The 16,911-nt window shown below is 35.9% G+C and overlaps 1 protein-coding gene across 5 annotated transcripts in view; it reads right to left on the reverse strand.

Annotated features, from left to right (window-relative positions):
* Positions 1 to 16,911, reverse strand: part of UCHL3 (ubiquitin C-terminal hydrolase L3) — a 50,647-nt gene that overhangs the window by 13,048 nt on the left and 20,688 nt on the right. For 2 of the 5 annotated variants that reach the window (XM_082434892.1, XM_082434894.1), the window contains 5 exons: positions 15,327 to 15,483; positions 14,893 to 14,978; positions 13,005 to 13,052; positions 9,407 to 9,456; positions 4,804 to 4,849 (listed from right to left, as the gene is read on the reverse strand). In XM_082434892.1, the coding sequence (XP_082291018.1) occupies positions 4,804 to 4,849; positions 9,407 to 9,456; positions 13,005 to 13,052; positions 14,893 to 14,978; positions 15,327 to 15,483 (387 nt within the window). Of the gene's footprint in view, positions 1 to 4,803; positions 4,850 to 9,406; positions 9,457 to 13,004; positions 13,053 to 14,892; positions 14,979 to 15,326; positions 15,484 to 16,911 lie in introns of those variants that run through there. The other 3 variants (XM_082434895.1, XM_082434893.1, XM_082434896.1) reach the window with 2 other exon arrangements.

The raw sequence follows: 16,911 nt of genomic DNA on the forward strand, positions 1-16,911 counted from the left end.
TACACCAGAAACTAACACAGCATTGTAAATCAATTATACTTCAATTTAAAAATTTTTTTTAAATGTTTTCTCATGTTCTCTGTGACTTCCTCTTTGATCCAACGAGCTATTTAGAAATGTATTGTTTAATTTCTAAATATATGGGGATTTTCCAGATACTTTTTACTGTTATTAATTCCTAATTTAATTCCATTATGGTTAGAAAATATTCTTTGTATAATTTAAAAAAAAATTTTAAGATTTATTTTCTGATCCATAATATGGTCTATCCATGAGCACTTAATCATTTTTTAGAACAATTTAAAAAACAAAATTTATTTTATATTTACCTTCACTTGTTCCATTTCCAGCGTTCACCAATTCTTTGTGTAGATTCAAGTTGTAGTGCAAGTAAGCTTGTAATGAATTCTCTCAGTTTTTGTCTGTCTAAAAGACTTTATTTATCCTGTATTTTTGAAAAATATTTTTGTTCCATCGAATTCTTTCAGCATTTTAAAAACCTTCTTCTTCTTCTTTTTAAAAAATATTTATTTATTTGGCTGCGCCGGGTCTTAGTTGCGGCACACGGTATCTTCGTTGCTGCGTGTGGGATCTTCACTGAAGCATGTGGGATCTTTAGTTGTGGCACACGGGATCCTTTAGTTGCAGCATGCGGGATCTTTAGTTGCAGCATGTGGGATCTAGTTCCCTGACCAAGGATCGAACCCGGGTCCCCTGCATTGGGAGCGTGGAGTCTTAACCACTGGACCACAAAGGAAGTTCCTCTCTTTTCCTTCTGATTCTACCTGCACATATTAGATCATCTGAAATTGACCCACAGCTCTCAGGTGATCTGGGGGGTTTTGTGGGGTTTCTTCCCATGATTTTTTATGTTTGTGATTCAGTTTGGGTAAATTTCTAGCAATTTATCTTCACATTTTCTGATTCTTTCCTCAACATTTGCGCAAGTCTACTGGCAAATCCATTAAAGGCATTCTTCACCTCTGGTACTGTGTTTTTAATTACTAGATTTCCATTCAATTCTTTCTTAGAGCTTCCAACTCTCTGTTGATATTCCCCATCTGTTGGTATCTGTTGTCTACCTTTTCTACTTGAGCCTTTAACATATTAATCACAGTTATTTTAAGTTGCATCTGACAGTTCCAACACCTGGATCATATCTGAGTTTGATTCTGTTGATTCCTTTGCCTTGTGACAGTGTGTTATTTTTCTTGTTTTCTTTGTCTTATAATTTTTGTTTAAAAGGCATACAACCTGTGTAGGAGCAGAGAGACTGAGATAAATGTATTTATGTCTGGGAATGGGCATGCCTCCTCTTCTGCTAGGGCTTTAGTGTGTGGACTTGAGTCAGTCTAGTTAGAAGTTGTGCTGTTTGGTTTGTTTTTGCTATGGTTATCCCCAGTAATCTACCAGCTTAAAATCTGCCTCGCATTACTGTGTGCTTAGGGTAGGAGTTGGGTTGCTGAATGCTTTCTTTTTCAATGTTCTTGTTCCACTCATAGCTTTAGGATTTTTCTCAGAGTCTATGCTTCAGAGAAGGTCTCTCTTCATGCTCTTGGCCTACCCCACACATTTGACACTTGTTTCTTGGTGCTGGCTGGTCTAACGGTGGGAAGGTGAAGGCATTCTTTGTTGATACGGTTCAGCCTCCATCATAAGTAGGTTGTTTGTACCTGGATATCAAGGACAAGGCTTTTCACGGGATCCTTCCCTCCTCCATTGATTTCTCTCATAGGAGTTTCCTATACCTCCCCTGAAGGGGTAGTTTTTTCTGTTCCCTTCTCCAGGGAGGGTTTTCTGTCTCAGCATTGTTAGGTTTTATTCCATAAGGGAGAAGAATCCAGGCCCTTCCCAAAGTAGAAGCTGCTTCCTTCCCCCAGGCCTGCACCTTGGGCCTCTCTCTTGCCTTGTCCCTGGTTTAAGCTTATAGGCACCCAGTGAGGTCTGTGGAGAGTGGATGTGAGCTCCCCTTTGGCACTGCTTACAGGAATTTTATAGTATCATACCAGCCTATACTTGACCTTTAGCGATTTGTTAAAATTTTTAACGTTTTTTACAAAGAAAAAAAATCATATTCTTCACGCTGCTTTCACTTTCCATATATTTTGGGCATCTATCCACCTCAATAAGTATATATCTACATTATTTTTCACGACAACATATTATTCCTTAAATAGATGTACCATAAACATATTATGGCATCTTTAGTTTGTTTCTAGTTTTCTACATTTATAAACTATGCTGTAGTAAATACATTCACACAGGTATCTTTATATGTTCATCAGCCAACAATAATAATAGCTAGCATTTAGTGCTTACTATTACATACCAAATGTTCTAAACTGTGGATGCTAGAGTGTCACAATGATCCTACTAAGGTAGAAATTATGATCATTTCTATTTAAAGATGAAGATACAATTTTTGCCCAAACATTATCAGATTATCTATGGGTAATTTTAGCCCTCTTTTTGATCGTCATGTTTTCCATATATAAGAGGAAGGAATGAAAAAAAGAAAGGATATGTTCAAAAGCACACCCTCCTGAATGAGTTCCATACATCAAGGTTCATGTGTGTGTGCATGTGTTTCTATTTGGCAACTGTTCTACAATATCAAATACAGGACAGTATGTTACTACATTATGACTGTCTTACTTGTAACTACCTTGTAATGCTCTTAGAAAAACCTTTTATCCACTATCATAGTGCTAGCATACTAAGTATTGTTTTCCATAAGTAAATGAACATGTTGAGTTGTTAAACATTAGAACCAGTAATTCTAAATTTTTACTCTAGTCATATTTATTTCTACCTCCTAAAGCTAAAGGAACACAATATATACACATTTTTTCCAACTGTACAATTTGTAAAGGTAATTTAATTCATAATATAGACATAACTGTGTACATCACATATATTTTCAATTCCAATGAAAGTTTATATGATAATTCAGGGAAGGACTTTTTTTTTTTTAACATCTTTAATGGAGTATAATTGCTTTACAATATTGTGTTAGTTTCAGGAAAGGACTTTCAAGTAATATTATATTAAGAGATGAAAAGACTGATATGAAGAATGCTATTATGGAATCTTAATATTCCTAGGCTTTCTCTTAGAATTACAAATATTAAAGACATATTCACCAACTTTTACATTGTCATAATATTAGCTGCTGAAGTAACTAAGTTAGCTTTGCTTTCAAATATGAAAATTTAAACTGTGAGTAGAATCTTCAGAATAAATAGCCAATTTCCTTTCCACACTAACTGGAAAAGATCAAATATCTACAGCTTATTCTTGAGTCTTTCAGAAGATTTTAATAAAGAGCTCACTTTCTAGAGCATCTGAATAAAGAACTCATTTCCTCAGTTTTTCAGTTCTGGTAGAGGAATCCAAAGTTGTCAAAAATTATGTATTTCATTAGAATTATTAATGACATCAATGTCTGCCAGGACATTAACACTGAACCCGTGCCCCGTCTGCTTATACTGCGTGGGTCTGCAACGGTATAATGTGACTTCACGTACACCACTGCAATATAACCTATCTCTTCATTACAGTTTTGAAAAAACCAGAACAGGCTTTTCAAAAACTCTAGGAATTAAATGATTTGCTCTTCAGAAAGTACTCTAAGGAGTTTAACAAATATTTTTTGCATAAAGGAATTAGGTATAGACATTCATTTTGAGATTTTTAAGCATTCTGATTCTGACTTAAATCCTCTTGAGTTAAAAAAAAAAAAAAATACAGGGTGAGCTATTTGGACACAGCCCATGAGCATCAGGGCAGTGTCGGGGTCTTTTAGAGGCACAAGGATTTAGTTGACTTGCCCACAGTCATATAACTAGTGACTCTCAAAGCAGAGGCAGAACCCATGACTCCTGGCTCCAATTTCAGTGTTTTCATGTCACACAAAGCCACCCACCCATCAACTGTCAACTACCTAATTCATAGAGGCAAACCTATTACTATCTCTAGCTGTATTCCCAAAACAATCAACAGTTCAAATTTTTCTATCTTCAAAGTTATAACTAGTTCAGAAAGAAACCAAAATACCTGGGTCCTAAAAGGCCAAACTACTTTTCCTTCACAGTTAATGTGTATGTCACTTTGTATATGAAAAAATGAGTCAACTACCCTTTAAACTGTTTAATAACCACAAAATTAGAAATGCCATGAAGGCTAAAAAAAAAAAAAAAATTTTCAAACCTTTAATAAAAAGGTGGAAAGAGTGTGTCGGTCTAAAAAGCCAAATTACTTTTCCTTCAGTTAATATACATTCTCTGGGTGTACAAAAAATAAAGAGATTACTCTTTAAAGTACTTAATAATAACCAAAGAATTAGAAATGTTGTAAAGGCTAAAAAGAAATGATACAGACCTTTTAACAAAGGGGGCAGAGGGTTAGACTAGTATTACTTCTTAATTAAGAAATCAAGTGTTTGGTAGTTTATCCTAAGTGCTTAAATCTAAATTATTCTGAAATGTCAAAATAAAGCAAGTAGATTTTGGCTTACACCCAAAATGTTTTCCCATCTAAAAGGGCATCCTGTTACTAAGAAAAATATCATTATAACCGTGTAATTTCCTAAATATAAAGGGATCATTGGCTGGTAGGTACTTAAAATAATTACTGTTTTCCAAAACATAGATAACATAATTACCAAAAGACTGTGGTTGGTTTATGGGTAAGACTTTATGTTTAATATAAGGAAAAATCTACTATTGACTAAGAGCTTGTTTGTTTTAGCAATTTTTATTTATCTATACATTTTGTTGCCTTAAGAGCATGGACAGTACTTACTAGCTGTGTGACTTTGGACAAGTTAGTAACTTCTTTGTCTTCCAGTCTGTAAAATGGGATAACATCTATCTTAAGGAATTGAGAAGATTAGAGTAGGATACACACAGTGCTTAGTATAATGCCTACCACATAAGATGCGTTCAGTAAATGGTAACCATCATTATAATAAGATGACAGACATACTTTTAAAAGCAGTGAGAATTTAAGAAGATGAGAATACTTGGCAATTGATAAGCATGTCAATTTCCATTGCATTCACCCATAAATGACACTTAAGAATAATCAAGACTGATACTGTAACACCCCAAAATGATTCCCAATGTTTCCAGCAACCCCAGGTATCTCATGGTGAGACTCTTTTGTCTTGAATACCTACAAAATCATTCCTTTTATTGACCTGATAAAATATATACTTAATCTTGACAATTAAATTTAAGTTATTTCCAGAATAGGACATGTCCTTTCAAACTTTAGAGATACCACTGAGTCTAAAAAAATGTCACATGGAAAGGAAAAAAACTAGGAACTTCTCTAGGGCTTCCAAATGCCATGAAAAGAAGTAAAATTATAAATGTAGGCATACATGCACGAGGATATGTACACATATATAAAACTTTAAAAGTTTAAAATCAAAATTATAAATTAATTCCAAATGGACTCCTGTAGATTTGAATAAATTTCAGTATAATATATTGAATTACACTAAATTTGAGGTCCAAATTTAAAATAGGAAAGTAAAACCAGATTCATGCAAAAGATGCAAACTTTCCTACAAAGTATCCATGTTCAGTTGGCAAAGAAGTCAGAGTGAAACATGGGCTAGATATCGAAATACACAAAATACCACTATATATTCCATGGAAAATGGCAAATTTCTTCATTTTGCTCACCAAATAAATCAAGATATCCACAGATTTCTAGATATTCTTTAAAGACTTTTTTCTCTTACTGGTTTAACAACTGTATTTTCTCACTTCCGTTTACAATTCTCCAAAATCCCTATTAAGATAATGACCTATATCTCTACACTTTACATTACACTCAAGCTTACCATTGTTAAGCTGGCCAAAACTAAGTCCTAGAAATTCTTTATTTTTATTTTTTTTAAAAATTTAACCTCTTTATTATTTTCCCTAGTTCTGGATTATTTTTTTTTATACGATTTTTTAAAAATTAATTAATTAATTTATTTATTTTTGGCTGTGTTGGGTCTTCGCTTCTGTGCGAGGGCTTTCCCTAGTTGCGGCAAGCGGGGGCCGCTCTTCATCGCGGTGCGCGGGCCTCTCACTATCGCGGCCTCTCTTGTTGCGGAGCACAGGCTCCAGACGCGCAGGCTCAGCAGCCGTGGCGCACGGGCCTAGCCGCTCCGCGGCACGTGGGATCCTCCCGGACCAGGGCTCGAACCCGTGTGCCCTGCATTGGCAGGCAGATTCTCAACCACTGCGCCACCAGGGAAGCCCTATTTTATTTTATTTTATTTTTTTTTTTTTTTTACAATTTGAGAGTAGCTCCAATAAGATTCTCATTGACTACAAACGAAAAGAATCTTAAATCTTAACCCTTTGTTTTGGAAGGTTGTGGTTAAAATGAAAACAGAAAAATCCACCATCCTCAAATATCATTACAACCTCAACTTTATTTTTATTGCTGGAGACATTTTTAGGTAGAAGAATTACATCTAGTCAGGTCTGGAAGAGTAAACTGATGAGTTCAAAATAAGAAGTTACTTTAAAATAATAATAGTTATATATCTCCTTTTCCAAAACCCTGATATTGGAGAAAATAATAAGAAGAAGAAGACGATGCAGAAAGAATAAAAAACAGACTATTTTGATTCATTTAGGACAAAATATTTGTTAACCTAAGAAAGGGAAAAAAGTGTAAACAGGACAGAGTAGTAACTACATTCTGACCCTTTCAACAACTAATTTAATCCATTTAACCATCTTTCATTTTCAAGTGATATTAGATAAAGAAGAACTGATTACATGTACGGAGACAATATCACGCTTGAAAACAAAGGATCAAAAAAAGAACCATTTCAATAAAATTTCCCCCACTATGACTAATCCTAATTTGTACTTCCTCCTTCAAACTCAGCTCTCCCATTCAACTCCACACATACGCTTTAAACCAGCTTCTATTCAGGGAATGTTATACAGAAAAAATGATAACAACAGAAGGAGAGAAAAAGGCAAAAGTGTAAGGAGTTAGGACAGAAGTTCCAGAGCATTTCTCAATTTTAAGAATGACATAAAATGAAGTTGCCCCAAAAGGATCTACCTTACATCTTGTTGGAATGGAATAGAGAAAATGGGATATGAAAAATAAATGGAAAACAAAAAGAAAGACCAGAAAGATGCAATTTCAGATTTCTTGACAAAACTGGACTATACAGCTTAAAATGCATGGTACTTTGCATCCGAGTTTCATTTACTGTTCCCATCTGATTCCCCCAAAACAATCGGGACCTTAAATTGTACATTCTATAAGAACTAAGTTTCTTCCTAATATCTTCTGTTTCTTTCAGAGTCAAGGAAAGAAGAAAATAAATCCCTAAAGAAGGAAAATAAATGTGAGAGCATCTTAACTCCTTGTAATTCTAACATAATCAAAATAATGAAAAACTATACTTCAGAGTAAAATGAAGCCATGCAAACTATACTTATACATCTAATAAAGATAAAACTTGACACTATTTCCTCCCCCATCACTGAGAGTCTGCACTGATTGGGCCAAAAAAGCCAACTAGACACATACATATACATACACGCACACACAATTTATTTTAAATTGTGTATACATATATGTGAACACATACTTGAAATCAGAACTTACCCACTGCTTTCCCAATAGTCAAAAAAACCTTCTCTTATAGGACAACACTAACCAAAGTAGATTACACATTTCACTTGTAAATTAATTACAATTTAATTTCATGATTGAAATTCATTTCATAAACTTTTACAACAGATCTTTGAATGGTCTTAGCAATCAACCACATTATTTCCCTCTATCAAACAAGCCAAAATTTAAAAACAGAATTCAACACTGGCAATGGCTACTTTTGAAGCTATCTCCACTGAAGTTAAGAGATCCTCGAAGACACAAACTGCATCTTATTTATCTCTGTATATATAGTTCCTAGCACCATACCTGGCATAGCAGGTGCTCAAACAGATTACTAGGTTAATCAAATGAAAGACAGACAATAATTTCATATTAGGTAACAAGAACTTGAAAAATGTTCATCCCTTCGACTCAAGGTAATTCTACCTACAGGAAATGATCTTAAAGAAAGAACCTAGAATGAATATATGAATAAACAAAGATATTCAATGAAGTTATATGTTTAACTTGAGAAACTGAAAACAATCTAAATATCAAAAGTTAAGGTAACTGGAAAGTAAATTATGGTTCATTCACATGAGAGTACAGTGCCAAAAGGAATTATTTATAAAGAGGTTTTGATGAAGAAAATACTCATGATAAAATATTAAGAAAAAAATCCCACAAAAATGTTTGATTTCGACTGTTCTAAAATTAGCTAAAAAAAGATTTGAAGTTAAAAAAAAAACATAAATACTAAAAGCATTTTTTGCTACATTTTCCATACTGGCATGTTTGTTTAATACATACATAGAACAATTGTGTCAGTTTCTATTATTTTTCATTATTACTATAAATTTGTATGGAGGTTCCTGAGCAATATAATAAATTTATTCTTTTTGTAAAAAGTTAAATAAATAATAAATCATCAGGCGATCTCTACTCATATCTGGGCTGGCTCCTTAATTAATGTGGGCAAATCACAAACTTTAGAAATGGCTTTTTAGGTAAGTATTGATGAAGTAAAACTAGAGTCTGAAGGCAAATAAAATATTCTTTTGGATTTTTCTTTTCTTGCCTTTACATTTGACTTGCATACTGTTTCCATTACTGTCTCACTGTATTTGTTCACAATTAAAAAAAACACTTTTAATTTAATTTCCTCATATCCCATTGTTGTTCTTCTATCTTACCAAACTTAAGTGAAACATGAAAGCAGTAACTTTCAGCGTAGGTTAATGAAGCATAAGTGAGGTGGGGCTACCGTCCAAATTTCTGGATTAGCCAGAGTCTGCCAGACGATCATGGTGGGATTCAGAACATACAAGTGGCCAATCTTCTAAAGAGGCTACTGTGTTTTGGTGGCTCATCTTACTGATTTCTCATTTAGTCTACAAGTCTCTGCATGCAATAAGGCTCCTGCCTACTCCATTCCCATGAAAGCGTTCTGACAGAGAGTATCAATGATGTCAGTTGTTATTACACTGTTATTACTGGCTCCTTTTCTTCCACCCACTCCTTTAACACCTATGTGCCCCAGGGATTCATTGTGGTTCACCACTGTTCTCCCTCTGTAGAATTCTCAAGGTTCTAACTACTCTCCGACCAAATACAGAACTCCAGATATTGCCCTGGAGCTTTAGACTCCAAATCCAACTTCTTCACAGATGACCCATTACTCACCTTAAACTCAATATGCTGAACACTAAACATACCATCTTTGGTGACTCCCCATTGTTTATAAAATTCAAGCCACCCCTTGATCTGGCTTCACCCTATTGCTTCAGCTCGTCCTCTGCCATTCATATGCATTTTTCTGAAAGCCTGGTAAAACAAAATCACCACCTAGTATTTACTGAGGGCCCATTAAATACCAGGCACTATTATAAGCACTTTATATGATTAACTCATTAATCTTCACAGCAATCCCATAAGGTAGATGCTATTCTTTTCATTTTACTCTAAGGAAAGTATCTTGCCTAAGCTACTAAATAGTACAGTCAGTATACAAACCTGCATCCTGTGCTCCTTACTTTTATACTATGCACTTTTTCATAAATGCCTATATACTGTCCATTGCCAAGCACTGTCCTGGGGATTCAAGGTAAATATGACAAAAAAGACCCACGTCCTCATGGGACTCCTATTCTATGAAATAAATGGAATAAACAAACAAAAAAACTATCGTAGATTAAAAAATGCCAGGAAGAAATACAAATACAAATACAAATAAAAAGGATTTTATGACAGAAAATTCACTGAGGTGGCCCTACTTGACGGTAATGAAAGAAAGCCTGTCTGAAAAATGACTTTTAAGGTGAAACCTGAAGGATGACAAGGTACCAACTATGTAAAGTGGAAGGGTACCTGGACAAGGACTGGGCCCTTACAAAGCACAAAGATGGTACTACGGACTGAACGATGTTCTCCAAATATTCATAGACTGAAGCCCTAATCCCCAATGTGACTGTGTTTGGAGACAGAGCTTTTAAGAAGTAATTAAGGGGCTTCCCTGGTGGCGCAGTGGTTGAGAGTCCGCCTGCCAATGCAGGGGACACGGGTTTGAGCCCTGGTCCGGGAGAATCCCACATGCCGCAGAGCAACTAAGCCCGTGCGCCACAACTACTGAGGCTGCGCTCTAGAGCCCGCGAGCCACAACTACTGAAGCCTGTGCACCTAGAGCCCATGCTCCGCAACAAGAGAAGCCGCCACAGTGAGAAGCCCGTGCATAGCAACGAAGAGTGGACCCCGCTCACCGCAACTGGAGAAAGCCCGCGCGCGGCAACGAAGACCCAACGCAGCCAAAAATAAAATAAATAAATTTATTAAAAAAAAAAAAGAAGTAATTAAGATTAAATGAGGTCATAAGGATGAGGCCATAATCCAATAGGGCTGGTGTCCTTATAAGAAGAGGAAGAGACACTAGAGACTTCTCTCTCTCTCTCCAGGTGCACAAAGAAGAAAAGCCATGTGAGGACACAGTGAAAAGACAACCGTCTACAAGTCAGGAAGAGAGGCCTCAGCAGAAACCAACCCTGATGGCACCCTGATATTGACTTCTAGCCTCCAGAACTGTGAGAAAATAAATTTCTGTTGTTTAAGTCTTCCAGTTTGTGGTATTTTGCTATGGCAGCAAAACCAAACAAATACAAATGGGAAAGACTGAGGTGCGTCGTAGGAACTGACAAAAAACAGTGTGCTGGAATACAGAGAGCAATGGAGATAATAATATGTCAAAGACTCTTAAGTCCACAGATGGTAGATGAACCAGAAATAAAGGGATCGCAAAACCTGTCCCTGGTGCAGGAGGTTTAAGGTGGTTGATACTGAATTTGGAAATGTATGGTTGGGTTTTTGTTCTCTCAGTGACTGGGAGTCACTAACATACAGCGGCTAGAATATAATAATCTATATTCCACCCTGGAATGCACAAAACAGCCCACACAACAAAGAGCTAAACTCGTCCCAAAATGTTAATAGTGCCCTATTGAGGAACAGTGGCTAATAGTATGTTTGGTTTACTCAGGGGACTACAGAACACCAAGATTTAGCCTCTTTTGGTAGTTCTTACACCACTAAGGTTAGTTTTGAGCTAATTCTGGTGAATTAATAATTATGTGTTGTGCCTATGCACAAAGGAATGGTGTTGGATACTCTGGGGCATATCCACAGGAATCGAACACCAATCCTAGGTCGAAGAGCCACAGTAAGGGAGATAAGACACCACATTTCAGCAAATCTAAGACACCAGTGGTTTTAAGATGCATCATTTTATGTACCACTAAAGAAGGTAATACCACCAAGTAAATTACAAAATCAACTGTAAGATACGCCCTAATTTCAGAGCTGTTACAATGTGAAAAAAATATACATCTTAAATAAATGAAGAATATGAAAACAAATAGCTAAAATGCAAATAGTAGGAATCATATAAAATAAAAGAGTCTACAGAGGGAAGGAGTTTAGGTCTAGAGAAGGAGATGTGAACATCATCTAAAAGGAGGTATTAAAAGCCGTAATTTGGATACAGGCCAAAAAGGAGGCAAGAGGAGGTACCATAAAGACAATTTTTTTTTAAGTAAACAGGTATTAAAGCATTTAACTGCTTTACTACAATTAACGGTTTTCATATTTTACAATAATTTCATGCTGATCTCCACCATCACTGCTAATTTTAACACTACAAATTTGTAAACAAAAAAAAGCAAAGCACAGTGAAGATTAAGAACATGCTCAAGATCGTAAAAAGCAATACGAGAAACAGAGCATCCCATTCATTTCCAATATGGTGTCGAAACCACTTAGACATGCCACTTGTTTGTGTGTGCGTCTGTGTATGTAAACTTAGTCAAAAAAGCAATGGTACACACCTCTGAAAGCAGAACCTGAGAGCAACCAAGAAGGTATGATACAATTACAGGGAGAATTAATGTTTAAATTCCTAAATGGTTTTATTATAAACATTCACAGTTACCAGTCAGAGCTATGAAAAACTGCAGTTATATCATAGTATCAAATTGTTTTCTCCTTAAAAAAAATTTTTTGAAGATAGTGGGAATATTTAAGTTCCATACTCTTAAATCAGTATTTTTTCAAGTATTTTTAAAGCATAAAGGCAATGTCATCTTTGTACATGAAAAAGTATGGTTCCAAGTCATGCATGGGATAAGAAAGAAGAAAATCTATAATTCTCTGGTATTAACACTTAAATGTGTTATAAATACACCGAACGATTTTAATTAAATTCTATTCATTTTGACTGAAATACCTTCTGACAAACTTCCCCCAAGAGTGGGAGGGTGAGGTTTTGAGGGCAGAAAAAGGAGAAATGGAAGGAGGGAATCCCTCATGAAAAAGAGAATGAAAAAAGAGACAAGAGAAGGAGAGGAGAGGTGACCTATCTGAAGAAATAACTAGCTAACAGAGTAAAGATGGTGGAGATCATCACATTGCCCCAGAACAGATTTCCTGAGTAAAGAGAATGTTACAGCTTTTTGCTAGAAGCTGAGCATGATAAAGGCTCTTGAAAACCATACTGGCTATCTACCTTTACTACAGGGCAGGTATTTTTCTCAAAACACTTGCAAGTCAAAGGAACCTGATGGGGAACACGCAGACCACCCGTTAGCCAAAGCAAACAGCACACAATCTGCAATCTGTCTAAATGATTAGACAAACTGAGATGGCTGTTATCAAAGTGCATATTAACAGTTTGTCAAAACATGTTCTTGGGCTACTTTATGACTACTTTTACATAAGCAAATTCCCTCAAGGAAAAAAAGTCCCAATAATTTTCTAAAACTACATGTCATACAACAGAACTGTGGTTAAATTTACAAGTGGCAGGAAAAGTTTTGAAAAATGTGAAATACCTCAGTCTGACCTTCATGGGCACTGGTCTCATGAGTAACTCGAATGGCCTGTAATAAGAATATAAAGTATTAACAGGAAAAAATGACTATATCCAACTTTTTAAATGAAAACAATGCTCAATTTTAACATCTAAAGCCTTGTTAAGAAACAACAAATTGGAGGAGATTTTTGGAACAGTTTAACTCTAAATATTTAAGAATGATTTCTGAGTAAGCAAATGAATTGCTGTGCTTTCCAACCCACAAATCTCTGAAACCTTAGGAAACTGAGTATCTGCTTATTTGTAATTGCCAGGGGTAAGTGGGAGTCATTTACCTTATTTAATTGCTGGAACTAACATTTAACACTTTATTCAACTGAGACTAGAATAAAGTAAGCATCTCACAGATAGAGACTGAAGAAGCTTAGCTCATCTGTTTCTCCAGGTTACATGCTATTCTGCAGCTCTGGCTGTATTTATGTTTAATCATGCAGCTTCAGTCAGCACTTTAGAAATGTGAAGCAAAAGGCATGCATTTATCAGAAGCTAGAGATTTTAGGTTCATGAACTTAAAAAAAAAAAAAATGCTCTTATAATACCCACTATTAACAAAGATGAAGAGAAATAGTCAAAGTAAACTACGGGTGAAAGTACCTTTATGAATGGCAATTTGGCAATAAGAATCAAAGCTTTAAAAACATGCAAACTATTTGGTCCAGCGATTTCTCTTCGAGGAGTTTATATATTTACATATAACTGTACATAATTATATATAACTAATGATATTTGCAAAGACTTAGCTACAATGATATATACCTTGTAGTATTTTTTCAAATGGTGGAAAAAAGGGAAAAATATTAAATTTCTGACAATAATTTATTGGTGAAATAAAATACTACACTATGGAAAGCTAGGCAGCCATTAAATGATGATGTCAAATATATACTTACTGGTATGTAATATGTTTGTGATAAGTTATGTGAAAAAAGCAAGTTATAAAACAATATTACAGTGTGATCAAATTTTTGTTTCAAAAAATTGTGTATACAATTATATACTCCCTATTAAAAATATAAATGATGGCTACCTCTCATTGGTGGGATTACTGGTGACTTTTATGTTATTCATTTTATTTTTATGTAAAATAAAGACATTCTATGAGATCAGCAGGTTTTTTAAAGAAAAAACAACTTAAAATAATCAAAGTATATTAGAATGCTAAAACAACATAATCAAGTCAATGGATTTATTGGGCACAAACTCTGCCTAACACATTGTTCTAGCCAAATAATTTGTACACTATACTGTTTCTAATTTCAAAGAACTTACAATCTACTTAATAATGTCATTAAAAGGTAAAAAGCCTTCAAAAGAAAAACAGATTTCAAATAGAATAAAATGTAAATACCAATCTCAATTCTGTGAAATGGTACAATCATTTAAAACGTCTTAGACTATGTGGCCTGTGTCCTCACACATGCAAAAATATTACACTGATAAAATAGCTAGAGAATATTCTAACATCTACCTTTAAACCTTTGTTTTTTCCATTGGTCTTCAGCCTTGTTCCAAATTCCCAGTGAAAGACACACAGGGTATTGCCAAGCATATATTTATTATAGGGAGGGAATGGTAAGGAACAGTCAATCGTAAGATATTTTATAAATTGTTAAATCAAATTGCCTTTTTTCTCTCATTCAGCTCTGGACGTAGAAAAGAAGTGGCAATTTATCAACATTTATGGATATTTCAGATAATGTTACAAAAGTACAAAAGGCCTGTTTTAATGGATACAACAAAAATCCATAATTGCATAAAATACAGTTTCAAGACAAACCCCCAAACAGAATCTACAATCCCAGAGAATTTTGCCCACGCATGAGATCAAGACAGAAAAAGGTACCGACATCATAGTTCTCCAGGTATCTGGCTCGTTCTTCAGGGCTCATTGATGCAGACTCCTCCAGGAATTTTTTCAAGGTTGATCCAGATTCTGAGAATATTAAAGATGATAAAATTGAAAAGGCTTGATATCTCAAAGAGACTGAGATATGAAAATACTAGAGGCATGCTAACTACTTCTCAGGTAAAACCCTTTCACTGGTAAGTTAGGAATGTAAGAATATTGGGATAAATGATAGGGCTTAAGTTATTTGTTTGTTAAACCTGGGGAGGATTAATATTTCCCCTAATAGTATATACATTCCCATTATAAAAGAAAGAAGGGAGGAAAAGCTTTATTTGACACTTCGAAAGAAAGAACTAGAACACCACCTACTGCTCAATAAGTTAACTTATAACTTAAGGAGGGGGAAGATAGCAGTAATGAAAAATTATTTACCAAAGTGCATCTTGTCTTTATTGTTGGCAATAGCATGGATTAGTCCAATTGTTCCACAGGCATTGCTGATGGTTTGCTTCATGAAATATACTGATGATGTAACATCTTGCCCCTGAGATTTTATTTTTTCCTCTTCTTCTGTTCTGAATATTTCATACTATCCAAAAAAAAATCAATAGTCTACATGTGAAAATAATACATTAAAAAGGACTTAAATGTAAATCTGGAAAAACTCTAAATATACATCAATGGGGATTTGGTTAACATGGCATAGCTGAATGAAATACTATAAAACATTTTTAAAAGAATAAAACAGATTTACATATTCTGACTTAGAAATCTGTCCATGATTATAGAGTGGTTACAGGCCAGTATATATTAATATGATTCTCATTTATGTTTTAAAAATATTTACTTTATATATGCATTGAAAAGTGTTAAAGGATATAGAAAAACTTAACAGATAAGAGATCTGGGATAAGAGATTACTGGAGGATTTTTACTTTCTATTTTTCACATTTCTATACTGTTACATCATATTATATTAACAAAATTCACACTATATTTATAAGCATATGATATTCATAACATTCACCATTATCTATAACAACTGATTGTAAAAACAATATGGTACAATAATGTCAAAAGTGTGGGCTCTACATCTGATTGCCTGAACCCACAACCTGGCTCTGCCATTATTAGCTGTGCAACTCCAACAAGTTACTTAATGTCTCTGTGCCTCATTTTTCCAATTGTAAAAAGCGTTAAAAATAACGAGGTTAAAAAATGGGTGGGGAAAAACAACTGATAGGAGTCCTCGGGAAGATGGCGGAAGAGTAAGACGCGGAGATCACCTTCCTTCCCACAGATATAGTAGAAATACATCTACACGTGGAACAGCTCCTACAGAACACCCACTGAACGCTGACAGAAAACGTCCGACCTCCAAAAAGGCAAGAAACTCCCCCCGTACTTGGGTAGGGCAAAAGAAAAAAGAAAAAACAGAGACAAAAGAATAGGGACGGCACCTGCACTAGTGGGAGGGAGCCGTGAAGGAGGAAAGATTTCCACACACTAGGAGCCCCTTCGCGGGCGGAGACTGCGGGTGGCAGAGGGGGGAAGCTTCGGAGCCACGGAGGAGAGCGCAGCCACAGGGGTGCGGAGGGCAAAGCGGAGAGGTTCCCGCACGGAGGCTCGGCGCCGAGCAGCACTCTCCAGCCCGAGAGGCTTGTCTGCTCACCCGCCGGGGCGGGCGGGGCTGGGAGCTGAGGCTCGGGCTTCGGTCGGATCGCAGGGAGAGGACTGGGGTTGGCGGCGTGAACACAGCCTGAAGGCGTTAGTGCACCACAGCTAGCCAAGAGGGAGTCCGGGAAAAAGTCTGCAGCTGCCGAAGAGGCAAAAGACTTTTTCTTCCCTCTTTGTTTCCTGGTGCGCGAGGAGAGGGGATTCAGAGCGCCGCCTAAACAAACTCCAGAGACGGGCGCGAGCCGCAGCGAACAGCGCGGACCCCACAGCAACAGGGGCGCAGAGGGAAAAACGGAGAGATTCCCGCACAGAGGCTCGGCGCCGAGCAGCACTCTCCAGC

The sequence above is a fragment of the Balaenoptera physalus genome, assembly GCF_965194825.1.
Source record: "Balaenoptera physalus genome assembly, chromosome: 18".
NCBI lineage: Eukaryota > Metazoa > Chordata > Mammalia > Artiodactyla > Balaenopteridae > Balaenoptera > Balaenoptera physalus.